This window comes from Typha angustifolia, chromosome 7 (genome assembly GCF_048772165.1).
Source record: "Typha angustifolia cultivar Huaian chromosome 7, ASM4877216v1, whole genome shotgun sequence".
Taxonomy (NCBI): domain Eukaryota; kingdom Viridiplantae; phylum Streptophyta; class Magnoliopsida; order Poales; family Typhaceae; genus Typha; species Typha angustifolia.
Genome location: NC_133245.1, coordinates 13,387,755 through 13,415,329, shown reverse-complemented (window position 1 = coordinate 13,415,329; position 27,575 = coordinate 13,387,755). Strand labels below are relative to the sequence as shown.

The 27,575-nt window shown below is 38.2% G+C and overlaps 4 protein-coding genes across 5 annotated transcripts; 2 read left to right on the top strand and 2 right to left on the bottom strand.

Moving 5' to 3' along the window:
- The first annotated feature begins 1,521 nt into the window (after positions 1-1,521).
- Positions 1,522-4,716, top strand: LOC140762254 (pentatricopeptide repeat-containing protein At3g29230-like). 2 transcript variants are annotated; one of them, XM_073099949.1, is made up of 2 exons: positions 1,522-3,959; positions 4,160-4,716. In XM_073099949.1, exon 1 carries the CDS (start codon positions 1,628-1,630, stop codon positions 3,383-3,385), a length of 1,758 nt encoding a protein of 585 aa, XP_072956050.1. In that variant the 5' UTR covers positions 1,522-1,627; the 3' UTR covers positions 3,386-3,959; positions 4,160-4,716. The 2 variants fall into 2 exon arrangements, with proteins under 2 accessions (XP_072956050.1, XP_072956049.1); XM_073099948.1 differs by having other exon boundaries at positions 1,522-4,017.
- A 367-nt stretch (positions 4,717-5,083) lies between these two features.
- On the bottom strand, positions 5,084-8,141 carry LOC140762256 (uncharacterized). Its single transcript, XM_073099951.1, has 3 exons — positions 7,663-8,141; positions 7,185-7,298; positions 5,084-6,344 (listed from the first exon to the last, which is right to left on the bottom strand). The coding sequence occupies exons 1-3, from the start codon at positions 7,780-7,782 to the stop codon at positions 6,162-6,164; spliced, it is 417 nt and encodes a 138-aa protein (XP_072956052.1). The 5' UTR covers positions 7,783-8,141; the 3' UTR covers positions 5,084-6,161.
- A 321-nt stretch (positions 8,142-8,462) lies between these two features.
- LOC140762255 (uncharacterized) lies at positions 8,463-12,449 on the bottom strand. The gene is made up of 5 exons (XM_073099950.1): positions 12,352-12,449; positions 11,938-11,996; positions 11,753-11,850; positions 9,024-9,340; positions 8,463-8,938 (listed from the first exon to the last, which is right to left on the bottom strand). Exons 2-5 carry the CDS (start codon positions 11,944-11,946, stop codon positions 8,571-8,573), a joined length of 792 nt encoding a protein of 263 aa, XP_072956051.1. The 5' UTR covers positions 11,947-11,996; positions 12,352-12,449; the 3' UTR covers positions 8,463-8,570.
- A 9,316-nt stretch (positions 12,450-21,765) lies between these two features.
- On the top strand, positions 21,766-25,623 carry LOC140761963 (cyclin-dependent kinase inhibitor 4-like). The gene is made up of 3 exons (XM_073099525.1): positions 21,766-22,461; positions 24,568-24,768; positions 24,985-25,623. Exons 1-3 carry the CDS (start codon positions 22,043-22,045, stop codon positions 25,052-25,054), a joined length of 690 nt encoding a protein of 229 aa, XP_072955626.1. The 5' UTR covers positions 21,766-22,042; the 3' UTR covers positions 25,055-25,623.
- Positions 25,624-27,575: the final 1,952 nt, after the last annotated feature.

Sequence of the window (27,575 nt, the reverse complement as noted above, 5' to 3'; positions counted from 1 at the left end):
ATGTTGTTACGCTACTAGTTTTACATCCCCAGTGTACACAGAGAGAAAGAGAGAAAGATTTTATTCAATGCTATGATCAGCAATTACTTCCTCTTACAAATCTCCTCGCCCTCATCAAGATGGTCAAAATGAGGGAGATGGGGTGCAATCTTAACAAGCAATATCCTTTCGACAGCAGCAGCACAATATTGGGTCTGGGTCATGGCGAGATAAGTAGAAAGAACTGTAGCCCTCCCAGATGCATACAGAACGGCAGATTTCTTCCGCCCAGCTCTTGAAAACGTGGCAGATGCGATCATATTTGGCCGGCTTGTATGCAGCTGCATGCACAAACAACGTCTTGCTTTGTTAGCATCACAAATATTCCAACTATCTAAAATTTTGTGCATAGAAAAGTATCTATTTTATCTCCTTGCAGGTAGAGTCATCTTATTGCAAGCTTTCTTACTTCTGCATTCTAAATATTGCAATACAAAGAACAAGAAGATCACAGTTTTAAAAGGTTCATCATTAGTTGTGGATGAGAAACTAACAGTTACATAATATGTACTACTAAAACAAATTTATATATGTGTAGAGAGAAAATACCGGCAGAGATGATGAGGGCCAGAAAGGAAGCCAAAAGCAGGGACCTTGAGAGAGTAAACATCGCCATCTTCCTGAGAATCTTCAACAGAGGACAGAGTCTTATATAGGCATTGCAGTTCAGTGCCAGAACCGGGGGGTTATAACTTATAACCTATGTAATCATTATATTTTCTAATCATTACTATTCAGCAGTAATCTAACTGAAACTATACATTTGTATCTAATTCTAAATGGAGTCTCAGGCATAAGAAGTTTCTTCATTTGATGATGTTTTTGTTCGGATGAGAGTGGCTTGTTTTGGAAACTGACTAGATTCTTTCGTGTCTATTAATGTTGTTCAAATCTAATAGAGGCACAATAGAGAATATATATATATATATTTCTTTAAAGAAGCATATAAGAAAATAAGAAAAGTTTGATGGGTATACATGCCAAAAAGAAAAACCTAAAATAAACAATAATGACTAAAGCCAACCATCTTCTTATGTCTAAGCTGGCAGAGAATGTGATATGAATATCTGATGATATATGTTAGCAACTACTTATTAGCATTATCAATCAATGAATGGGGACATCCTTTCCTGCCATGACTCCCCTTGTTTTGGAAATATTCTAATGACTGCTCCTCTACAATAGTAATTCAAATGTGTTTATATATATATATATATATATATATATATATATATATAAGCAGTATACATATAAATATCAACTCTAAAGAGAACAAGTAAATAAGAGATTTTTTTAAAAAAGAAGAAGATATATACAATAAAAATATCCTTTTTTTCTACGTATAGTGATATAGTGTGAACCAACGTTTGACTTGATCTTTAATATATATATATATATTATTATTATTTTTTTCATAAGTCATGAACTTGTAAGCTAATAAAAAAATAGTAAATATTAATTTAATTAGAGGAGTTAAATAACCTTTGTAATGAGCTGATAGAGTCCGGTCACTGAGCCAATGTTCAAATCTTATCCTTATCATCCACTCACCATCTCCAACTCCAATTAACAATCGAAATAAGGCTTCATGTTATCTTCCAATGTTGCAAAAATCCACCAACTCTCTAAAGTTTGCAACTCCACATCGCATCTCAAACAACTTCTCGCCCAAATCATTCTTTCCAACTCTTCCAACCACTCTTCCTCTCTCGCCGCACTCCTCTCCTTCTCCGCCAACTCTTCGCATGTAGATCCCTACTTTGCTGCTCTTCTCTTTGCACATTCACCGCTCCCCAATGTACTGTCGTACAACTATTCGATACAATCCCTGGTTGACGCTCGGCTCCCAGATCAAGCTTTACTTCTCTACCTTCGGATGAATCGGAACAGTGTCACCCCTGATAATTTCACGTTTACCTTTCTTCTCAAATCTTGCTCGCTCTTGTCGTTCGTAACGACAGGTAAAGCCTTCCATGCGATGATTACGCACTTGGGTTTTTCTTCAGACCCCTATGTCCAAAGTGGTCTGATAAGATTGTACTCTGAAGTCGACGAGATTGTTGATGCACGTCGCTCGTTTGATGAAACGCCTGAGAGAGATGTTGTTCTATGGAATACGATGCTTGGGGCTTATGTGAAATGTGGGTCGTTAGAACTAGCTCGTGAATTGTTTGAAGAAATGACACATAAGAATGTTGGCTCTTATAATGCATTAATTGGAGGCTATGTGAAGTTTGGAGACTTGATTAGTGCTGCAAAGTTGTTTGAGAAAATGCCTGAAAGAGATATTGTGTCATGGAACACGATGATTGGAGCTCATGCAAAATCAGGGAATGTCGAGAAGGCAAGAGAGTACTTTGATCGTATGCCACAAAAGAACATTGCTACATGGAGTGCTATCATTTCTGGGTTCACGCAGAGTAGCAGGTTCAGAGAAGCTCTTGAACTGTTCAAAGGCATGTTGGCCGAGGGGATGAGGCCTGACCAATCTATTTTGGTCAGCGTGCTGTCATCATGTGCTCACCTCGGAGCGCTTGAGCAAGCAATGTGGATCCATAGCTACATTACTAGGCAAGGATACAAAGTGGATGACTTGCTTGGTTCATCACTGATAGACATGTACTCTAAGTGTGGGATGCTGCTGGGGGCGCAGCTAGTGTTTGAGGGACTAGAGAAGAGAGCTGTGTGCTCTTGGAATTCAATGATATATGCTTTGGCAATTCATGGACATCCTCAAGAGGCAATAGAAGCATTTGAAGAGATGCAAAGATCACGAATCCTACCCGACGACTTAACATTTGTAGCTATTTTACGCTGTTGCTCTCATGCAGGGTTAGTGGAAAATGGGCGTGAAATCTTCAGTAGCATGCGTCAAGTTTATGGAATCACTCCAAAGATTGAGCATTATACTTGCATGGTTGATCTTCTTAGCAGAGCAAATTTATTAGACGAAGCCCGAGAGCTTATTGGGTCGATGCCAATGGAACCAGATATATTTGTATTGGGAGCACTATTTAGTGGGCTAAGGATTCATGAACAACGACAGACAGCCTATGGCGAAGAAGACTTATGTACTGAAGTTATGAAGCTGAGGCCTAGAGACAGCGGCGCCTTCGTTCTTGTATCAAATTTGTATTCTTCAGTTAATAGGTGGGATGAGGCTAGGAGTACGAGGAAAGTGATGGAGGAGTTTGGTGTAAGAAAGAATCCAGGGTGTAGCTTGATTGATGTTAATGGAATGGTTCATGAGTTCTTGGCTAGTGGCAGAAAACATGCCAGGTCCAAACAAGTGTATCAGATGCTGGACAATGTATACAGAGCAATGAGAACAGATTGTTTAACTTGATGTCTTCTTAGCTTGTTGTCTTCTAATCCCACAGGCAACAACAATACCCACTCTGCTCGTCTCAAAGGTATAATCTTACTCATTACTCCTAGCAGAAGAAATTAACATAGTTGCTGAGAAGTCCCCTCTAGGAAAAGCTTAATGCCATTTTGTGATGAGGGAATCCAAAATTGTAGGTTGTAGCAATACTTTCCTGGAGAGGATTAGGATAGAACTATGTCAATTCTTCTTTTGAGGGAGAACATATTCACATTGGGTCACTAAAAGGTAGCATATACTGTGAGATACATTGGCCCACATGACCCACTTATACTGTAATGGAATTTGGATGGAGGAGTCTTGTGGTTGATGTTATGTGACCAAGAATTCCAACAACACTCAAAAGATATTGAGAACCACCATTCCTTTTCCTTTCTTGTGCATCACCCAAAAATATCTTTGCTAAAAATCTCTTCACATCACAACAGATGATGGTAGTATTCGACAAGATTAGCACCAAAAAAATTGGCAAGATCTAATCCACCCGTTGAAGCAATAACCCAGCCTATATGAGATTGACACGTGGCTCGATCAGGTACGTCGGGATCTTGTGCAGCGCCATCAGATCTGGTGTACCAATCTCAGAGTTCAAGGTTCCCCCCCCCCCCCCCAACTCCCCCACCCCCATTTCGTTGCCAACGCGCGTCCTCCATGATCCATCCTCGTAAATGACAATTTTGCCCCGAAAACTCTATTTATTCGCTGACCTACCCTTTCACCCGTCGCATTCCGCAGGAAATTTTTAGGGTACGAGAATACCCACACGGCTGATCGCCAATTACAACGTTGCCCTTCCCCGTCGCTTCAGGCAATGCTGTGACCGGTTCCCCGGCTAAATTGACTCGTGACCCGTGGAGGACAGGTTGGTCATTCAAAACTTAGTGATGGCAACTCAGTGATTATTTGGAAAAATGGGGGCGTTAATTGGTCAAACGGACATATATATATCCAGCTCGGCCTCTTTCCATCTGGAATTCCTCCCTCAAACCCCAAATCCATCTCTCTCTCAAATCTCCTCGAATCCTTCTCTACTTCTCTACGAGCTCCGGCGTTAATCTCCGTCCCTTTGTAACGCAGAGGGGTCGGATTCCGGTGACCTCCCACAAGTTTCTCCTTCCCCGTTCTTTGACCTCCTCTTTCTCGCGTTTTTACACTTTTGCCCTTCACCTCTTGTTTTTTTTATTTTTATTTTTTATACACCCGACATCAAATATTAGTGTTTTTTTATTATTTATCTTCTTTTCCTTTCGGCTTCTCTTGTCCCATCGCTGACGTGGCGGCGACGACCCAGATGTCGAACTACACGCGTCGCGAGGGGACACTTGGCGCTTCTGGGAAGAGGAAGGACCGGGACTCGTCCGATCCCCAGCCGAGCCATGCGATAGCCAAAGCCGAGCCGGCTATTGAGTCAACTCAGAGTAATAATAAGCTCTTAGCCGGTTACTTGGCTCACGAGTTCCTCACAAGAGGCACTCTGTTCGGGAAACGGTTCGAGCCAAGCCGGCCCGAGTCGGCTCGTCCGGCGCCGGTCGAGGCTGGGCCCGAGCCGGCCAAGCCAGGGAGATCGTATGCGGACGTCTCGTACCTTCTGAAGGAGAATGGGGCCCACCTGCCTGGCGTCGTTAACCCAACCCAGCTCGCTCGCTGGCTCCAAATGTGACGGTCAAAGTCGACCCGGCGGGGCACCACACCGGTCAAGGACGACACGCGTCGCGAAACTTTTGGATGTTAAAAGAGGGGGGGAGGAAGAAAAGACTTCGACGTTTGCATGCGTGATTCTCGAGGTGGTGAGGATCACATCTACCCTTCTTTTGTTTTTATGTCATTTTAAATTGTAGTCGAGATTTTCCGTTTAATCGTTATAAGTTTCTTGCTTGCATTTCTCTAATTCTCTTCCATCTTTTTTTAGTTCTAAAAGTAGCTACAATATCTAGTTTTCTCGAGGGTTAAATTGTTAAAAGTGAAGCGTATTCATCATGCACGTCTTCGTTCCCACGAGGTGTTTGGAATGGATTATGGATGTGATTGAAAATTGTGGGTCTTAAATCTTATTTATCAAAATATTTCTTCATATTTCAAACGTAATATAAAACCTATGTTTACGAAACTCAACGAAGCTTTTTAAGTTCGTTCCGAGATTTTATTCCAAACGTAAAATATTAATTTCATCGATGTTTTATTCTTATTAAGAATCAATGTCAAGTAGGAATGAGAAGATTATTTCTTAATTCGTGTTTATCTGTTGATAAAATAATTAAAGTAGAGTTTAATTAGAGAGAGGTCTATTATTATATTACGATTGAATAAACGAGAGTAAAATATTAAATTTCAAATTTGAATGAATATAAATACAAATCAAATCTTCTGATCCTTTATATTCAAAATATTTATAATTTTATATATAAGTTCGATGTAAAACGCCAAAAATGTTAGTATTGTTTGGCGGGTATCACACTGTGTCCAAATTAAATCCTCTTAGCTAGAGTTTTAGATAACGATTTTGGAACGTGAGCCATATAAATAAATAAGTTTACGAGGAGACTTAGTTTAGTCAAATTAATGCTCAGTTGAAAGTAACCATAGATTCATTTGGTACGTGTATGAAACATTAGATCATAGAGGATTTTTGGGCACATGGAAACTTAAAACAGATTAAGAAGTTCCTTTCGAACGTAATCATATCAAATAATTAAAGGTAAGCTAGCTAGCAGAAGCTCTTGAGATGAGTTGTTGGAGTTCATATAGCAGGCTTGGCCGCAGCCTTGGCTTCTTCTCCGTTGCCGGCGACGGTATCCTTGACCTTTTGGAAGGTTTCTTTGGTCGATCCCCAGGCGTCTTGGACTGTTTCCTTTGCCTTTCCGCCATGGTTATTTGCTCTTCCTATCATCGTGCCTGCTGCCTCTATTGTTTTGTCAATCACCTGATCATCACCACCACCATCATCAACATCATCAGACGGGGGAGTTCATCAATCATCTATATGAACACAGGCAGTAGAAGAAAGAGTAGTACTACTACATGCAGCTACGTGAGAATGTGTTGAGTAAAATTATTTATCCATAGGTTTTACTTTCTCTGTGTCAGAATTAGTAGAAGTGCAACTTATGCCAACTGCTATAGTAGTAGGTGTTTGCTTGGGCTATATTAATAGTCAAAATGCTAAGAAATACAAATTAGCCGTAAGATTTGAGTGAATGAGATCGGAGCACGCATTCGATGACATGCCGAATAGGTCGGCTCCCGCCGCATCTCAATCCTTTTTCGCTCTCCCCCTTGAGCACCTTGCATATAGCTTCTTCTAGCATTTTCACCAAAGAGATGAAACACAATGAGGTTTTCCTTATGATTTTAATATACCTAGAAATGTGAGAATCAATTGCAAATTGAAAATAAGAGCATGCATGTAATCGCTTTTGTGACAATATCGTAGGACGCAATGCTTATCCCTTCAACATAGTGAGGTTGGATTAAGTCTCTTACCTCTCTTTCTTTTCAGATAATTTCAAAGTGGGGCCTAATAGTGCATTATAAGGTATCGAGTATTTAATTGAAGTTTAAGCTTTACCTTGATTTGAGCACGTCATTCTAATAGATACGGACAAGAGTCGGTGAGATCCTACTAGATATTCTATATGGAGTTTGCTTTATGTCACTGTCCACTGCTAGTGCATACTCTCGTCTTGTTTAACTACCTTGTATGTTACACAATTAAGTTGGAAATTAGATAACTTGTTTTTATATTGCTATTGAAGAGAAGAACCTCATCAGCAGCCACATTGACCTTCTCCCGGATATCCTCTGCAGTCTTCTTCACCTCATTGGCTGCATCTTTGATGTTCTTATGCGTTTCCTTGGCCTCCACCTCTGCACTTGCCTAATGGTCAACAAAGCTATTAAAGTTATTCTGTGACAAAATAGAGCATTTTAGAAAGCTATCCTAATTGTACTAATCTTATATGTAATACAAATTCGAGCAGTGATTCATAGCATACCAATGAAGTAGATTTATACGACCAATTAAATTAACTCCAAAATTTAAAGAGCAAGTTTGTTCAAAATCTCTTTACAAAAACCATTGTGGAAAGTAAACTACTTGAGAAAGTTTGTTCTGATTCCTGGGACCACGCAAGAAAGAAGAAAATTTATTGGTACTTCGGATCATTTTTATAGAGTATCGTATAATTTCACTGTTGGATGAACAGAGAGGAATTAGAGAATGTGGACGAACTTTAAACTACCTGCAGAGGCCTCGAGGCAGCAGTGACGAAGGATCTAGGATAGCATGGGCTTCTTATAGCCATGGATAAGCGGAGCTTGGCAAACATGGAAAGGGAAGCCGTGAGGGACATGGTTGCCATGTTCTCTACGTTCCTGTCCTATTTCGTCTTTGTCTTTGGTGAGTTTTGGAACAAAATGGAGTCCTTCCTTGTGGTAAACTGCAACATAGAGATTTTATAGAGCAGAGGAGGGAAAACAACTGAAAATGGCCACATGGCATTGGCACAGCTGGGGTCGTATTTTTTCTGAGAGTGAACAGTGCAGAGAGTGACATTCTACAATGAGTCCGGTGTCTACGGTTCATTCAGTTACTGGAAACTTTTGACTTGGCCTTTGCATGGATTGCAACATGGCTTCAAACCTTAAAGAACTCTCCATGACGCACTTGTCTTTTATTATTTTTTGCCCATTGCCACGATAGAATTTATCTCCGGAAGAAGGAAGTATAGAAATATATCTAGTAAACTAGACTGATATAGAACTCATCTGAAGGGAGAAAAAATGCAAGGTTTGGACAAAGAAAAGGAAAGTATATTTGGTCTTTATACTAGAACCAATACAGGAACAAGCCATCAAATGCACAATCACGGAAACTGAGAGAGAGAGGGATAACTGAATAGCACATTTGAAGAATGAGAATTTATCATTTCCTAGAATAATTTTTCGACAATAGTTACCAGATTTGTTGACCGAATTGTATGACAACTTTGCAACTGCAAAGCAGCCAAAGCTTCACAATCTCCAACATAACACCAGAAAGTCTAGAAAGGTTTTGCTTACACAAAACAAACTAGTGGAAATTGGCATATTAGAAGCAGATAGCTGCTTGACAAAGATTCAAGAATGATGTATATTTTCTTTTATGTGCCTATCCCTGCTGCATGGGCACATTCAGCCGCCCATGCCGTTCCATCACTCTTCTTGTGGCGAGGGCCGCGGCCTCACTTGCTCGGAGAGTCCCAGTGGCCATGATTGCAGCAAACTCCCTGCTGATCTCTTCCTGCACTCTGCTCCTAGCCTCCCCAAGTGGATCCACAACTGCAGCTTTCTTCGTCTCTGGATCTGCAGTTGGTTTCGCAGCAGACAGAATTGCACTCCCACTCTCCCTCGGCTTATTAGGACTCTCAGCATCAGTCTTAGGCATCGGTTGAGCAGCAGCAGCAGGAGGCCTGAACTGCGGAGCTTGAGGAACTGCTCCAGATCTAAGTGTAGTTTCTAACCTCTGAATCATGGGTACTGCACAGAAGGAGAGACAACCAAATTAGAAAGATGGCATCTAAAACTACAAGATAGAGCCAAGACAGGATATTGGATGACTCACATATCAATGCACCCATTGGGCTGTTCATCACGTCATTCGGAAGTGAAAGGATGTAATCGGGTATGGTCGCACCAACCAGAAACTGAGCAAGTTCATTGCTGAAGTTGTTGCAGTTGTGTCTGAGGAGATTATAGGTCTCTGCAGTGTAACGTGGACTAATCTCCTGTAGGTATTCCTCAAAAACCTCCTTGGGCACATGTGTCACCCCGAGCTCTACAGTCCGCATAGGAGCTCCATAAGGTGTTCTTCCTTCTGGATCCTGTTGGATGCCTGCTCCAAAGTAGTACTCGGTTCCATATGCCACCACACCAGTATGCCTGTTACACTAAACAGCTTAGGGGCTAAACATACCTACAGAAGCATAACCCAAGGGAAAAAAAAAACATCTCATGTACAAGGAAATACTGTGTTATGATGTTCCCACTGTTCTAAAAGGGAAAATTAAAGTGAGAAGGCAAGAGTGCGACAGAGTCAAACATCCATAATTTTCCGCATATGCCCACTGCTAACTCCTTTAAAGGCCATTCCTAAGACACAATCTAGGAGAAATGAAGGTACTTGTCTTCCAAAGGGCACCATATGAAAAAAACCATATAACAGGGTTGCTAATTCAAATAGCAAGTAAAAGAGTTAAGAAGAAGCAGAGGAACTTCTCAGTTTTCAAATAAGTTGATTAACACAACTAACACAAGCAATGCCAGTCAAAGATGGTCTATGAAGGAGAATGAATTAGTATTTTTTCCGAGCAAAGATAGGTCATCCATGCTTGTTATCCGAGTAAAATATTGTGCATGCTAACAAATAACATTCATTGTTAATCTACACATGTAAGACTTCTCCCAAATAATTATCCTGTCTTCCTGCATTAACAGGATCCAAAACCACACAAATTGACTTGATCTCCAAATAAACATATCAAACCTTTTATGCAATGAAAAAAATACTATAGTCACTGTGCTTTGACAACGCCCTTTTCTAGAAAAAGATCTATTCTAGACATGTATTGCAATGGCAAAACCCATGACCCGCATATATCCAACAATGTAAAACTGGCAAACTTCTTATAAGATCACATCAACTTCAAAAAATATTGGTATATGATGGTATTAAAGTCATCTATACAGAAAATACTTGGTCTTGATACCTCAAAATCCTGTTATCTAACTAAAATATCTATAAACAGACAGGATACAAGCAGGGTCAGATCAAAACATGCAAGTCATCAAGGACGATTGCAGTGATACAAAACTGTCACCCAAGATCCCATCACCTGTTGTAATCTATAATGTAACTTCAGGTCTCCTCCAACAACCACTGCGTCACTAACCTTAATTCTTTACCTGAGTCAAGCATCTTATCATCAATGTGGGAACTTAACTCCATCTGAGGATGTCCTGTATTAAATATAATGGTGCATTCTAGGTCTCCTAAACATCCACTAAATTTGACAATCAACTGGAAAAATGGAAAGGCCAGTATAGGAACTCCAAGAAATTATGCAAGTAACCACGACAAATGTGACAAAAATATGTCATTGTACCTTTTAACTATATAACAGATGTAAGTCAAGATACAGTTGATTTCTTAGTTAAGACTCTCAATGAATTTCAAGACAACACAATAAAGGAGCCATCTAAATTTTCTTCCAATGGTCAACAAGTAATACATTTTCTCTTCTACATCTCCAAAGAAACTAAACTGACAGGCCTACTCTTTTCCACTTTTTTTTGTTTCACATGCATATGGAGGTTCATACATAAAATGCAAGAAGATGCTTACTCAGCACTACCTTGCGGAAGGCGATACATTTACTTAACTTCAGCTCTGGTAGGCTGACACCTTGCCTCTCTAAATCTCTGAGTACCAAAGTACATCTAACTAACATAAATCATTAACTCAACAGATAACAGGAAACATGCTCCAGAAATCAAAATGTGGAAATTTCGATTATACTTTCATATTGAACATCATTAAACTTTCCCTTAAACACTATTCCCTGTAGCTCCATCAATCGATATATTATATATCTACATGAATTTACACTGGCATACACTACCAAGATCCAGATCAGCTACAGTTTTCTCATGACAAGTTGGATTGAAATAAGACTGATTATCAAACATTTGCAATTCAGGGTCTCTAAGAACACTCATGAAAGCTTAGACCCTTTTAAGCATTTTGGTCCTGACTCCTGCAAGACATACAGTAACTTTGCTCTGCCTACAAGTTTTTTCCCATTTTTTGTCCAGTAATTGCGTGGCTTGGTTGATAGTAATTGTTGAGTGTATTGATTAGATGATAGCGAAAATGAAAAGGCCAAAAACAGAAGATCAAGTAGCTAGAATTCTAAACTCTGAAGACCGAGTGGTCGAACAGAGACAAAGACGGCCATGGCAATCAGGACATTAATAAGTCCTTCATATATACCGAAAGAAGAATGAAACATACGTAAAGATAAGAGCAGTCACATATCCGGCTGAGACACAACAGGATGGACAGGACTATAGTTAGGCATCATTTTTCTTAACCTTATTACTCTGTCCAATTAAAATGATGGAAGGTGGAGCAGCATTATCCCTGTTTCTTTGTCCTAAATCAAATCAACAAGCACAATACACTCCATTTATTTATCATGCCCATGAGTCATAAAAATTAAAATGATGGAAAATACACGTTAAATTTTGGTTGCTCGCAATAACAAAGTATATCCTGCTCTAGCATACGCTTACCATATGGCTTCAATAGCTTTTCCCAAAAATGTTGTCGAAAGCTGACGAGCAAGCCCCTGGCTTAGATCGTACACATTCAACTTGACCTTGAAACCATCCTACATCAAGCATAGCAAAACTTATTCAAAGCATCACACTCATTGATCACCAGAGTAAAATCACAAGATCAAACACCTTCTTCCTACCTCTGCCATCTTTGCGAAAGCACAAAGCGCCTTGCTGGAGATTTTTGGCGCAGAAAAACCTTAGGAAAAAGAAAGAAACGCGTTAGACAAATAAAATACGACATTCTCTAATTATGGGCGAAAACCCAACTGATTATTTCAACAGAGGGGGAAAGAACACATCAATGAAACCAATCAAAACGCAAACTTTAGGGTGAATCATTCTACATAGAAAGAGAACCAGAGAAAAGGAGCAACAAAGGTAAGGGACATTGTTAAAAACTCTCAAAGTCTATCAATAGATTACCCCTTAAAATCAACCTTGAAAAAGGAGGAGAAATCTCGAACCGAAATTAACCAAAAATACAAGAAAATTACGAAAAAATATATATATATTCTAACAGTAAAAGGTAGAAGATCAAAGAAAAGAATTACCTCGCGTAGAACCAAATAGAGGAAGGACGACTCAAACGACGTTTGGAAAGGAAGGGGATCTCGTGTTATATAGGCTGGTCTCTCCCACGACAGTGGGAAGTTTCTGGGTCCTGCGGAGCTTCTAGAAATTTCTCACCGTTTACTTTCCCCTCCTCCGCGTGCCAAAACGGCGAACCTACCCCCCATGAGTCCCAGGGTAGACTGGATCATCCGAACGGCCCACAAATTATGGACCGGGACCGGCCCATGAGTTGGTTACAAATAGATTAATATATGGATACTATGCCAAGCGATCTGTCTGTGTTTACCGTCGACCCTGGCACATGTCATATTTGCTTTAGGCTATCGCGCTGTCGAGCTGTTCATCTAAACAAATCGTACCACTAAATTATCAACCGAATCAAACCGTTGAACTAAGCAATTAAAAAATACCCACTCATTGAAGTACTAAACAATTTTCTCTATAATAATTACTTAGAGTTGAAGTCGATCTTATGACTACCTTGATCATGGGAGGATACTCCAGAGTTGTTAGTGATGCCTACCAAAATATTGATCACTCATATTTAACAACCAGACCCATAAGGCAGCTGAATTAACTCTGGGATCAGTTTATATGGAATCCTAATCCATTACCCTGACATAATTTGAATAAATATCAAAATCCAAGAATTGATTGATTAGGTCGACCTTAGCCCAGAATTCCTGCTTACTGGGCTTAGACAAAGCGGCCCAAAAATCAACAGATTCAGGTCTTCTTTATAACCACTAGATTTAGACATGAGAGAGAATGTTCGAATTCTGGATCCAATTTCTAACTTAGTGGTCAGACTAATTTTAGAATCTTTATTAAGTTAGCCTCTCAATCGAATAACCCTCGTATTATTCTCTCACTGGTTCAAAACAAGATAGGAGTTCTCAACGCGGGATCCGAAGCACGTCTCTATATGCAAACCAGTACGACTCCTAGTGAGCATGACAGAACCAATGTATAATTTCGCAAAGCAACTCTTACGAAAAGAAAATAGCACAATTTGAGATGGATTGGGGAAGAATATCTTCTGACTCGAGTTGTACCTTTGACCGAGTCTTCAAATATTCATTTCCTTTCACGAGAACCCAAAGTCTTTGGGTCTTTGTAGAGTCTTTGACCAAACTAGCCGAGTCTTGAACTATACTTTCCGATATAAATCATCCTTCAAACCTTCAAACCTCAACGTTTATATTTACAAGTTTCTGAAAAAATTTAACTAAATTTGTGCCTTATTTTATTTTATTTTGCCATTATATATATAAATTAAAAGAAGTAGAATTTATTAGCATCTTTTTTTTTTCTTAGATAAAATATTCATAAGTTCGGTATTTTTTAGAAAATAGTACAAAAGAGGGCTAATTTGGTCACACAAAAAAAAGAACTGTCTTTGTATGTGTGTAGCAGTGAACTGCCAAGCTATGATGCACAACCATGACATATAATAGATTCAATAGCAGTACACACTCACTCATAGCTAATTAGCTACTACTACTGCTACTGCTACTGCTCATCTACGATCTATTGGGATTCCTATTAGCAGTGGCAAACACCCAACTCGAATTGCTGTGCTTCCTTCCAGTTTCCCAATAAATTATTCTTCTTCCCCCACAAAGGACACCCACACAAGGATGAGCTCCTTTTGTTTTCCCTCCATGCCCCCCCCCCCCCCCCCCCCCCCAGTATTCCATCTCTGAACCTTTGGAAAAGAGACTTTGCTCTCTCTCTCTCTCTCTCTCTCTATATCTATGTGTAATGTGTGTGGAGTTTGGGGGAGGGATGGGCCTCATGTCTCATGAGCAGGAGGAGGAGGGGGAGGAGGAGGAGGAGGAGGAGGAGGCCATTGGAAAGCGGTGCCTTGGAGATTCCTTTGTTCTTTCTGTAGACCCAGGAGGGCTTGGGGGCATGTGATGTCTATATGCAGCAAGGAATGTGGTTGGAAATTGTGAAAGTTTCCTGGGGGTGTGCATATAGATACATTGGGTAGGATATAGGAATGCATGAGAGAATTCTGGGGGTTGCACAACTTGCAAGTTAGAAATGTCTAACAAGAGGACAAATCTTTGGACTCGAAAGTGTGTTGCAGCCTAGCCGCCCTAGGCATGGTTAGGGCTACAAATTGGGTCAAGGATTTGGCTCCTCTAATGTTAGATTTTTGTTCTTAAGTGGTAAAGTAATTTGCTAGTATGTACTTCTAAACGTCTCTTTTGTTATGTTGTAGGACAGTAGATCAAATTGTTTACAGTTCTTAGAGGGGTCGCCCTTAAGTATTTAGATAAATCAAAAGTTATAATATTTTGACCTCACATCATATATTGTATATTTATACATATACTTAATGGCGTAATCACCACGAGTACTAAAACGCTATGTTAATAACCATAATAAATAGAGAGCCGTTTCTAATAATACTTAGAAAAGTAGGTTATAGCATACTGAGGCATAAATTTTTTACAAATCACACCTTATATTTTAACTATTTTATTATTTATATTTTATTTTTAATAATTTTATAATTAGGTTTTTCTTTTTTTTATAATTTTTATTTAACATCCTAGGTTAACATAGATTATAATAAAAAGTAATATTTTTATTATAATATAAAAAATATATAAATACATAAATTATCCTAAAAAAGAATGAGGAGGAGGAAAGGTAGAGAAGATGATGGATGAATATAGAAGATAAAAAGGTACAGTGGAGATATTTTAGTAACTTAGTTAATATTAATTAGTCAAAATAACGTCAAAATGTTAAATTAGAATTATAGAGAAAAAAATAAATTAAAAATTAAGTAAAATACAATGTTAAATTTATGAAAATTCTTTTCTATAAATGTATGAGCTCTATCGTGCACTATTACAACAAACTAAGGCTTTGAACTTCTTACGGACTCATTACAGAGACTATCGAGAACAATATTTGATGAATCTTTCACGAGAATGCTTACATGTACATGATTTATGCTCTTTGTGGTCTAATTTTTTTTTCTTCTGACCCATATATATATATATATACATAATTCACAAGAATTATCCTCTTTGCCTTAATATTTATCAAAAAAGAAAACAAAAAACTACCATAGGGTAATTACCAGAAGCCCATTATTCTTTACCATCAACTACCCTACAAGATGAAAGAGCTTGGAAGCAGTGTGCCAAACAAAATGAGGCAAGCCCTGGCCTCACCGTATATCACTTTCCATGGTACAGGATGCATGATTGCTATATGCTAATGGCGAGAGCACCAACTGATCAAGCTCCAAGCTTAGTGGGCCATGCAAATCCTGTCATCCCAAAGTTACAAGCTTTGTCCTCTCCATTGCTAACTTTGTGACAGAAAAGCTGGCCCCGCACGAACTGCAGCAAAGCATTCAAGCCTGACTACATCATCCTCCCCCCTCTCCTCTAACACTTGAAGAAGAAGAAGAACTTGGAAAGTGGACGAGAACAAAAATATAAGAAGTATAAAGTGGGAGGAAGAGGACGCATCTCAATAAAGGGGGAGGGGAGGAGGAGGAGGAAATCTTCATCAAAACCATCATGGTGCAAAGATTATTCCGTTACATACCCTACTTCTTGATTAAGATATTGTGGTGGATATCATTCCATTAAAAAGAAAAGATTTCCCTACTTTTGATAGTTGGAGTTGGGAGAGAAAGGTGGAGAGAATGGAATCTATGCTTTTACGGATGTGGATTGAAGAACCTTTATTAAATCCTCATCCTCACATCTATATAGTTTAAAATACTATGAGATAGAAAGGTAGGAATATGGATCAATAATATATTTTTGAATGAAATAGTAATGTGCCTAATCTCCATGTTCTTTAAAACTTTATTGTCCCATTGCTAGGTAGGCTAATATCTTTAGTTCCATTAGAAAGAATGATATGATTTACTATAGGTCAATTCTGGTGACTCTTAAAAAAACTTCTATTTACTTGTAATTGTATATATACATTTCAAAATTTTAATATAAAAAAATAAAAATACTCAAAAACTAAAACAAATATAATTTTTTATAATTTAAAATATAAAAATTTTAAAGTAACTCCAAAGAATATTTATGTAAGATATATGGATTTAAATAGGGTTGTCAGGCTTATCGAGCAGCTCGGGCTCGGCTCGACTGGAGCTCGAGTCCGGCTAGGCTCAGTCAGAGCTGAGCCGAGCCCGAGCCGCTAAAAGAGGCTCAAAATCAATATCGAGCCAACCCTAAGCTGAAGCCGGCTCGCTCAGGCTCGGTTCGATCGGCTCGGTATAAAACTAAATTAGAAAACCCTAATCCGCAAATCTAAGTCCCACTCCCACATCGCATCCCCTCCCCGCCTCCCACCCCAAATCTAATTTCCCCATGCTCATCCCCTCGGACTGTCGCCGCCTCTTCCTCCTCCTCCTTTGGCACTCATCACGAAATTTCAGCAGTCGGCACCCGTGCTAGTCGTCTCCTTGAGCTGCCGTGGTGCCGCCTCATCAAGCTGCCACGGACCCGCGGTAGTCGTCTCCTCTAAGCTTCGCCTCACCTTCCTTCTCCAAACCGCCGCCGCCACGTCGTCCTCCTCCCACAGCAGTCGTTTCCTCTAAGCTCCGCCTCACCTTCCTTCTCCAAGCCGCCGTCCCCGCGTCGTCCTCCTCCCGTGGCAATCGTCTCCTCTAAGCTCTGCCTCACCTTCCTTCTCCAAGCCTGAGCCTAATAAAGAAGCTCAAAATTAATTTCGAGTCGATCCTGAGCAGTAGTCGGCTCGCTTAAGCTCGGCTCGTTTACACCCCTAGGTTTAAACATGTAATACATGCAAAAGAAAAATGTGTATATATATATATATATATATATATGTTTATATAAATATGAGCTTTAGAGGAACATACAAGCAAATAAATTTAATTTAAACCTCTCGCCAAATGTCAAGCCAAAGTCCAAGAGAATTTTAAATCTTATGACCTTTTTTTCACATGATCTACGGTGGTGGTACACGTAAAAAGTGTCATACTTAAAAATTAGCAGTGTTATTAAATTAATTCATACAACTAGTTACAAAGGATCCGAAGCATTCTTTCTCTTTCTTTCTTTAAGTTCTATGATTCTTTTGTATCAACTACTCAGGTTTCTGCATTTAAGTCTCCAGAAATTTTTATGAATCCTAATCCTTGGATTCTCATGCAAGTCTATTAAACAAATATAAAGAAAAGGAACGTGTGATGTTGGAAACTGAGTATTGATATGGAATGAGTTGCATACCAACAAAAGAAACTCTTTGTAAAAGGACAATGAATTGACTGTTGACCTCTTGTGCACTTGTGTGACTCTCCTTCTCCGGCCCTTTCACTAGTTGGGTAACAAGTGGTTTTTATTGAAAACTTTATCAATATATTTTACATTTTATTTCAACATTTATTACTCACTTTCCGTTCTAAAATATTAGCTAAATATTCTAATAATTTTATTTTAAAATATAAATATTATTCATTAAAATTATATCTTATACTATACACTAACTCAATTACTAATTGATATCTATTATGCCAAATTAAAAGATACTTACGGTAGTTTTAGAAAAATAAAATACTTTTTATTTTATAATTTATTTTGTTATTTTATATTATATTAAAAAGAATTATTACTCTATTTTTCTAAAATACAAGTAAAAATAAAAAAAATTATTTATTTTAAGAATAACAAAAGAAACACCTAGTCTATAATTAATCTTATTTCTAAATTAAACAGAGTCTAAAACACTTTAACAAAATAGAGAATATTTTATTATTTTTAAAAACTAAAAGAATAAGATATCCTAGAATGCTTCTTGTTCAAAGCTATAATCTAATTCCATTTTCTTTCAAAATTTACCATACTTAAATAAATTAAAGTAATTATCTAAGTGATAATATTTTATTATAGTAATACACAAAGTCATTTATAAATAATAAAAATATGACTTTAGGAGCACTTACAATTATAAAAAGATGCACATTTTATATAAAAATAAATATAGCCGGTAACATGTAAGTCAAATAATAAAAGTTTGAATGATAATAAACAATATATCCTATGTTAAGATTGCTTATAATGATCGATGATCTAAAGTTTATTAGTTGTAATTTAATCCTATAATTTTCTATGTTAATTTTGGAGAAAATATAACAATAAAAGAGATAAAATGGTTATAATAAAATTATAAAAGGGCGAAGTAAATTTAGAGCTACTATACGAAACGTAGGATGAGAGATGGGGAAAATTACCGTCTTGTAAGGTGAGAAGAATCAAGTGGGTTTTGGGCCCTGCCATGATACGCCTAGTCATTGCTGCCATAGTACGTACGGATGCCATGGAAGCACGGATACCGAGGCGATTGGCTTTGAAACTCGTGCCGGCATAGTAGTAGTTTATTATTATCTCATGCTCGATCGTATCATGGGGTTTTAACGGCTCCTATCCATTCCGTTTTGGCTTTGGGAGCGGAGGGGGGAAGGAAAGAAAAAGTGGCGGGAGATGAGTGCGCCGGTGAGTTCGTTGGCGGGAAACCGGACGAGTCGTGGCCAAACAAACCACTTTGGCGGGAAGTTTGAATACATTTACGCTGTTATCTGAGCGGGTATATCCAAGGAAAGATTCGCTCCGAGGGAGAGGGAATTAAGGGGTTGTATGGATAAATATAGCATGAATTACTGCTCTCTTTCTCTTTTAAAAAATAATAATAAATAGGTCTATATCGTAGTAACTTATCACTCTTCGAGCTCATAAAGGAAATATATGACTCATTTATCGAAACTTTTTAGATAAATAACTACATAAATAGACTCATATTTGAATCATAACAGTATTATATGACTGCGCGTCAGTTGAAATCTATGCCGTGTAAAAAGAGAAGAGGAAAAAACTATGCCATATTAGCATTGGATTCCTTGTCAACAGACTGTGGAGGAGGACATTGAAGTAGATATATACAATGATATAATATTGAAACTTAACGTTGAAAGGTGCAGGAAGAAACAACGTAAGAGGTTACATGTGAACAGAGTCGTTCATGGGGAGTGGTGAAAGAATCGAAAGGGCTAGCTATATAATTCTGACCTTTTCTTTTCTTTTCTTTTCTTTTTCTCTTTTTTCCTCTCCTTCCTAACATCTATCACTTCCTCTGCGCACGGGGTGCATGGTGAAACGAGTTTATTAATGGCCTCTTTCTAATTCTGGACGAAGAAGATACAATAAATTATTACTGCGATCCATCAGCTCTACAAGTTTAGCTTCTTCTTATAGGTTGGATTGAGTCCATAGCCTTCTTCTCCCTTCTCCCTCCCTCCCCCTCCCTCTCTCTCTCTCTCTCTCTCTCTCTCGTTTAATTAGGCGCGAGGTTTAAAGGTGGTCATCAATGGAGGCTCCTCTAAATTTGGGAGCACGAACTCCGAGGTGGTGCAAAGGAAAAGGCAACAATTAATAGCGTGCAACTTTCATGCAACCATCTTTTGTTCACGGATAAACGAGACTTATCTAACCTCTTCTACTCCGATAAGCAATACAGACTGACCTAACTATCTAGCTTACACAATGCTTAGTGAAACTTGATCTGTTTCTTTGTGTTTATTGTTTGACCAACTGAAATGTAATTAATTACTGGGAATATAATATATCCCAGAGTCAAACACCAGTAAATGATCATTTTTTAAAGCATGGGATGTTCTCAAGTTCGTCTTAAACAAAGTATATTCTTTAACTTAAAGGAGAGAGAGAAAAAAAAAGAAAAGAAAAATCTTACATAAAGTGATCTTAACCCAAGTTGTTTCTTTGCAGTTGCAGAGATTAATCATAACTCTGCTTGCTTTAAACACTCAGTGCCGCGTACGATCAAATTTATATAATTCCCCCACATGTAAACTATACTTTAATTACGCTAGCTGATCATCAAAAGAGGGCGAGAAAAAAAGGAATAAATCCCAATAGAGTGAGAGGAGAGAAGCTATGGCAAAGCGATTCATCATGATTCATTTGACCTTTAATTTTTTCTAGGTTGGCCATCACATCCGTATTTGATTTGATATTTGGATCCTAACGCTTAAGATATGCCGTGATAAGTGCAGAGGCAGAGTAGAGTGCCCTGCTTCAGTAGACCAGTGGTCTTTCTTTTTCAAACAAAAATTATTATTATTTAAAAAAAAGGGGGAAGAGGATAAGTGACTAACATTTGATACATTTCTTTAATATGATTGGATTAATTTTTCCATGCATTTTTTTTAATAAATATTTTTAATTCAAGGTTGAGTAGAATGCAGTTTTGAAATTATATATATATATATATATATAACGTTTGAAAAGCTCAGGTGAGGTACAGCCATTGCGCCAATAAATTTGAAGTTTAGTTATGGGGGGAGAGAGGGAGAGGGAGAGAGCGCCACAATGCAGCAGCATAGCTTTCGAGTTTCCATGTGTCCATTTAGGAAGAGGATCCAATGACTTGGAGGTCAAGCCACCATACCACTTTCTCCTCTTCTCGCGCACCGCTATCTCGAGAGAATTTGGACTTCCTTTTTATCGCCCACTTACTACTATTTTAATTTTATTACAAACAGCGAATGAACTGCGGACCGAAAAATAAGAAAAAAACTGCAGCAATGAATAGTGATTATGCCCTTATTTGCTTTTTAAATTTAAAAACACCGATTCATTCAGTAATTAAACATCTTTTTATATTTTATTTAATTTATTTTTAAAAAAATTAAAATTAAAAAGTTAGATTATATTCAAAATTTAAACTCAAATCAAATAACGTCGTAATGCTATACACAGACCCTTTTGTCATTCACATTAATATCACACGATAAATTATTTTTAAATTAAAAAAATTAATTATGTATATTTTTAAGTTAGTGAATTTTTTTTTTGTTATAGATGGTTCAGTTTAGCTAGACAATGGCTTATAATATTAAATTAGAGTAATGATTCAATAAATGACTTAATTAATAAAATAATTAATCTAATTATCCAGCTCACTGGCTAATATATTTAAGCATAAAGTGACTTTAAATGAAAAGATAATTAATTCTTTGCCCTACGTTTCATGAACGATAAAAAAAAAACCGTCTGGATGAAATAACATAGTAAGTTGCAGTTGGCAAATATTAATGAGATAGGAAAGTAGAGGGGAAAAAGTATCTAATCACCCAATTACTCTATCTAATTGAACATTATTAGCCCCTCTTAATTGACACTAATGAGTAATTAGCCATGAACTTAGAAACGAGAAAGTCACTATCTCCCATCCATTCCCATCCAATTTCTCCCCAAAATACCCTTTATTGAGAAGTTTGGACGCTAGTACAATTCCCCCACCTCTTCTGTTCTCTCTCTACCCTACAAATACAACTAGAAACCCTCCTCCTTCTCCCTCCTTCCCCTCTCCCAAAACCCTCCCCCTCCTCTCTCTTACCTTAAACCCTTCTCCTTTTCTCTAACTCCATCTCCACTTCTCTCTGTATCTTTCCCTGCCCCACCTGACTCCCTTTCCTCTTTCTCGCTTTCCACCACTTGGGTTCTTCTCCACTTCCCCTTTTCCCACTTGGGCACCCTCCATTTCTCCCTCTCTAGCCCCAAAACCCCACCTTTCTCCCTCTCTCTTATGCTTCCCTTCCCCTAAACCCCCCTGAGCACTAAACGACCATCGATAGCCATGGGCAAGTACATGCGCAAGGGGAAGCTCTCCGGCGAGGTCGCAGTCATGGAGGTCTCCCACCAGACCCCTCTCGGTGTCCGCACTCGTGCTCGAACCCTAGCACTACAACGCCAGCAGAGTCCCTCTTCTTCTCCCGACTCGTCTCTCTTTTACCTCGAGCTCCGGAGCCGCCGACTCGAGAAGCTTCCGCCTCCGGCCGCGAAGGCCAAGGAGGGATGCAAGGAGAGCAGTGTAGCGAGACCCACTTCGCCAAAGGCGATCTCGAGGACGAGGACCTCGAATTCGGATTCCGGGGGTTCGGCTTCGACGAGGAGATGCTCGAAATCGGCAGCGGAGGTGGAGGAGTGGCCGGAAATAGATGAAGGGATCGAGGTGTCTTTCGGGGAGAATGTTTTAGATGTGGAAGAGAGGGATAGGTGAGTAATCTCTTCATCTTGCTCAAAGGTGGTATCTTTCTACCTTCTTAGGGTGTAATACCAAGCTAGCGTTTTCGATGAGTTTTTTTTTTCCTACTTTCTCATAGACTTAAAAAGTGTGGTTTTCAGCATTTTTCTTCTCCTATTGCTTGTAGTTGGCTTCTAGGGTTCTAATGAAGAGTCTACTATCACTTACTCGGTTTTTGTAAATGCACAAAAACTTTGTTACAATGTATTATATTTTATTTTCTAGAAAAAACTCATGCTTGATGCTTAGTTGTACACCAATACTCATGGTGGGGAGATTGGTATGTTCCTGTTTTGTGCTAGGGTTTTAATATTTGGGCCTCTAGTTAATTAATTAGCCGGTTACATCCAAACTTATAAAAGCTTTATTAAATTTTAGCGATGACAATCTTTTTAGCGCTTAGGTATAGATATAAAAAGTGCCCTTTTTGCTCGCCTTCATCTCTGTTTTATCTTGGATTGTTTCTGTTAGCTTTACTGGTTACTTGACCTCTGCTCATAATACCAATCTTTTGTAATGGAAGTTTCCTTTAGTTCAAAAATTTTATTCTCTAGAAAGAGTGCTTTTTTTATATCTTTGCTTTTTTTTAATGGTTCTTTCCTCTCTTCCTTGAAAGATCACCACTGAAAGATATGTCTTTTCCTTTGCTATGCTTCTTATGCTTTAGAAAAATGTATCTGTGCGGATTGGTCACTTCTCATGCATATTTCGTTGTCATTTGATTCTTCTCTGGTTCCATGGCATGTATGCTGGTGGACCTCCATTGATGGCTACTTGTGCCTCAAGTAGGGTTTTTCTGTATTTGGTATGACCTGAAGTTAATGCTCTTCTCTATGTTGTTGTCCGTCTGGTTTTGCAAAGGTTCTTGAGAGTATTTATGAATTGCAAGTTGCCTCCTAGAGCTTCACATCCATCTTGCTTATTGGCAAACTTCGAGCACATTATATGATAGTACTAATGAGAAACTTTGTGTGTTTTCTTCCTAAGTTTTGATGCTATTCTTAAAAAAAATCTTTTATTTTCTGAAATAACTAGTCTTTGAAGTAGGGTATCAGAACATGGTATTAGCCTTGTTGCAGGAAGGTTCATGTAACTCGTGCAGAATTAAGGATCAATTCTGGTGGGGCCTCAAGAGAGGATCTCTAGTTGGAGATATCTCTTGTTATTATGCGTTCTTTGGCAAAAGTTGGCTGTTTGCAACTTTATACTTCGAAATGATAAAGCTGAAAGCTTTGATTGCGTTGTACCAAGTACTTAATTGTGGCCCTTCCTTTCAAATCTTGGTTCATTCACAATGAAGTGATCCTGGGGCCATCTCCTGATTTAGTGTCTTTGTTTATTCTCTCTATCCATCTTGGCCCTTGTCAAGAGACAAGAAAACCAATTGAGAGAGGAAGCGATGTTCATTTATTGACATCTCACATGTAACTGACAAATGTCTTTTATCATTGTGAGAGTGTAATCTTATCTGTGGTTCAATAATTTGCTTATCTGCTGCCCTTTGCACTCTTTTCTTTTGGGGTTGTCACGTTGTTGGCAAGATATAGGTCCATGCTGCATTAATGTTACTTTGTTCTCTTGTGCTATCCCTCTGTCCAGAATCAGAGGGCTGGTTCCTCATTCTTGACTTAAAGCAAGCCAGCATACTTTGGGCCCATATCCACGGTGGCACTCATTTTATTTACATCTTGAGTCCTTGATTTTCTTAGCATGTGATCTGACAGTTACTGGATTTCTCAAGTAAACCTGAATTGCATTCTCTTGTTTTCTTAGATTACAGCTGCATGCATTAGGCTAAAAGGAAGGTTACATTTTTTTTTCGTCGAATGATCTTTTCTGATGCAAAAAGCTTAAAGATGCTATGCTTTATGGATGATTTAACCCTTTTAAGGTTGTTTCAGAGAAAACGTTCAGAACTTTTGGAAGGATGTATGTGTTCTCTATATTTCATTTATAAGTTCTTGGGACCTTAGCAAAACTAGGTTTTAGGAGAGAGTTGGAAAAGTTGTCTGTATTTTGTTGAGAATGACATTAGAGATATGGGAGTAGGGATTTTATGTTCTATTTTTCATATGCAGGAATGCCAGGGAGACCACTCCATGCAGTCTCATAAGGGATTCGGAAACAATAGGGACTCCTGGGTCCACCACAAGACCTAACTCAACAGCTACCAACCGCAGGGTGCAGAGCTCAATACGAAGAAACATTCCAACGTCCCATGAAATGGAAGAGTTCTTTGCTGCTGCCGAGCAACTCCAGCAACGGATATTTATGGAGAAGTATGTAATCCTTCCTTATGGTTCTTGATCTTTTCCCTCACTGTGCTCATTTTCTAGTAGTTATTAGTAAGTTTTATATTTTCCATTGGAAGAGACCGTGATGGGTGAGATTCATAATGGTTAGTTGTTTGGAGCAAGAACATATGAGTCTAGGAATTGGTAGGAATATACTAAGTCATGTTTGTACATCTAATAAATCTTGAATATAATTTGCAGGTATAACTTTGATCCTGTGAACGAAAGCCCACTTCCTGGCCGATATGAGTGGGTAAAGCTCGACTATTAGAACCCTATGTTCATCTGGGCATTGCTCCTTATCATCAGAAGTTATCAACTGATCTCTGCCCAGGATTTCTAGAGCAGGGCAGGTCTTGGCATCATTGAGGCGGCTGTGGTGCCGCCGCCCTCTTCTCTCCTTTCTGCTGTAAAAACCTTGAGGTCTCGGATGTAGTCTGTTGTTTAGTGGTCTGTAACATTTGGAAGATGATGAGTTCACACCTAGGAAAGAACAGCATCACAACTCCTGATTTACTACAACTCTTTAACACTTCATTGAGGAGGATATTTCAGAAAAAAGAAGTCATCTCTTGAGTTTTCCTTAGTGTAGAGAATTAGATGTGCATCAAAGTCTCTTGGTCTGTAACATTTGAAAGACGACGAGTAACATCTAGGAAAGATTAGCTTCACAACTCCTGATTCACTGAGGCTATTATTGGAAGAATCATCTGTTTTAGAGGAATAGATGTTCATCAAGTTTCTTTACTTGTGGCATTGACAGTGCTGTGTACCTGAATGCAGTGTTTTTGTCCGACACTGCTGCTGGTTGACTGAAATAAACGTAACCCATTTGCCCCATGTCTATTACTACTAGCCTAGCTTCCCATTAACTCCAAACGATTTGACCCTTCTTCAAAGCAATTCATTCATGCGAGGTTGGATTCTCTATGAAGTGCTGCTGCATACTTCTCTTTTCCTCCTGCCAGTGTTTTTACTGTAGTTGCATTTTACCAGGCATTGCATTACTCCTCTTTCACATCTTCGCTGAATTGTTTGACTTTTTCTGCATCAGATTCTTTTACTGCTCTGTAACATTAAACTTTACCACTTATAGTTGGTAATTTACCTCCGGTTAAAGATTGGGCTACAGCCTGAGCAGTGGAGGTTCCACGGCTTAATAAATGAGGCAGCTCCCCACTTTTTAGAACGATGATTGGTGGTATAAGTTTGGATGAACTAAAAATTAGCACTCTTACCTTTAGAATCTCAGATTCCTTTTCTTTTCTTTGTTGGTAATTCTTTAGTAGATTATTTGAACTAATTGTTCGTACTGGAACAATAACTATTCATTTACCTTCCACAAATCATACGATTGATTCAGTCATGAAGACTTTACTCTTTGGATGTAATTGAATTCTTAGAGGGGTTGTGGTCCATTCTGAGTACTCTTTTCCTCTGTGGCTTCTGCACCATGGTAGAAGAGTTTTTAGTGCTCTACTCTTGTCTTGACTGTTTATATTAACAAAGCCGTATTGGACCCCCTACCTCCATAATTCAGAGTTTGATTCCAGAGTACAAAGAATTTTCTCAAGGTAGGCAAATTGTGGCCAGTTTTCATACAATGGTTGGTTCAGTTGTTTAACCTCCATTATAGCTGGGCCTTCTTTCTACTTTTTAAGTCTTCAGAGAAATGATAAATTGACTTCATAAAGCAAGAATTCTTTTGAGTTCAAATCCTATGAAATTTATCTAGACAAATACTTCAATACCTCGTTAAAATTACTCTTTTGTAATTATGATTAGGTCTTAGTTATAGAGGATATATTTTGATACTAATTACTTTTTACGAGAGATAGACTTCAATTTAAATTTGATTCATTATCTCTATCAATTTTAAACCAACGAGAGATATAGGTAAATAATAGAAAAATTAAATGTTCATCGAGTTGATTATATATATATATATATATATATATATATACATCTCTCTTATATAAGAATATATATGTGAATATAATTGCCAAAACATAACGTGCATGTGATATACTTTAACCGTTAGATCTCACTTTATCTATAGTTTGGGGGTGTTCATACCAGTATAAGAACCATGACAATATAACAAACTATTCAGACTGTTACCTCTGGGCCTCACTTTGTCCTCTATAGTTTCTCTAGGTTACAAAATGCCTTCACTTGTGTTTCAAATTTGCAATTCTGATCGGTGGACATAGAAGAATATCTTAGAAAAGATTTTGTTGTTCTCTGGGATGGCCTGTCGGTGATCCAAGTTTTTTTTTAATCCATCCTTGCTATTCTGATGCATTAAAAATTTATCATCAGATGAACAAGGATCAAAACTATTTGTGCTGCTGCAAGGAATCAAAATGGACAAGAATTTGATGGTTTGTTCCCTTGTTCTTTTGACAAAGATGAAGTTTCTGCAGGTACCCAGTACACCAGATCAACTCATGATCCAAACTGCATCACTGGTGATCAATAGCTATGGCAGTGTAAGCTACTGTGATGGTGGTGGTCCAATCTTGTGCTCATGTTTTTAAAGCTCACTGATGCTTTGAATGTTTATGGAAGAAATCATGAATACACCCTAACACTTCAAATTTAAGAGATTAACCATTTGTTGTCGTCCAGATTAACATCTAAAAACTAATATTAGTGCGGATTAAGTTACTCTTATTATCATCATTTTTTACACTATTTTTTTAGGTATTAAGAAATTCGTCCATTTTATAGAATTCTAGGTATTTTAATAATTCTTGGATTTAGTACTTTTGAACAATAAAATAAAATAA

Coding starts and splice junctions, on each gene's coding strand:
- LOC140761963 (XM_073099525.1), top strand. CDS start 22,043: ATGGGCAAGTACATGCGCAAGGGGAAGCTCTCCGGCGAGGTCGCAGTC. Junction 22,462..24,567: donor GATGTGGAAGAGAGGGATAG/GTGAGTAATCTC, acceptor TTTCATATGCAG/GAATGCCAGGGAGACCACTC. Junction 24,769..24,984: donor CAACGGATATTTATGGAGAA/GTATGTAATCCT, acceptor TATAATTTGCAG/GTATAACTTTGATCCTGTGA.
- LOC140762254 (XM_073099949.1), top strand. CDS start 1,628: ATGTTATCTTCCAATGTTGCAAAAATCCACCAACTCTCTAAAGTTTGC.
- LOC140762256 (XM_073099951.1), bottom strand. CDS start 7,782: ATGGCAACCATGTCCCTCACGGCTTCCCTTTCCATGTTTGCCAAGCTC. Junction 7,299..7,662: donor CTGCCTCGAGGCCTCTGCAG/GTAGTTTAAAGT, acceptor GTTGACCATTAG/GCAAGTGCAGAGGTGGAGGC. Junction 6,345..7,184: donor TCAATGTGGCTGCTGATGAG/GTTCTTCTCTTC, acceptor GGTGATGATCAG/GTGATTGACAAAACAATAGA.
- LOC140762255 (XM_073099950.1), bottom strand. Junction 9,341..11,752: donor AAAGCTATTGAAGCCATATG/GTAAGCGTATGC, acceptor TTAGTGTAACAG/GCATACTGGTGTGGTGGCAT. Junction 8,939..9,023: donor CCCAATGGGTGCATTGATAT/GTGAGTCATCCA, acceptor CCTTCTGTGCAG/TACCCATGATTCAGAGGTTA.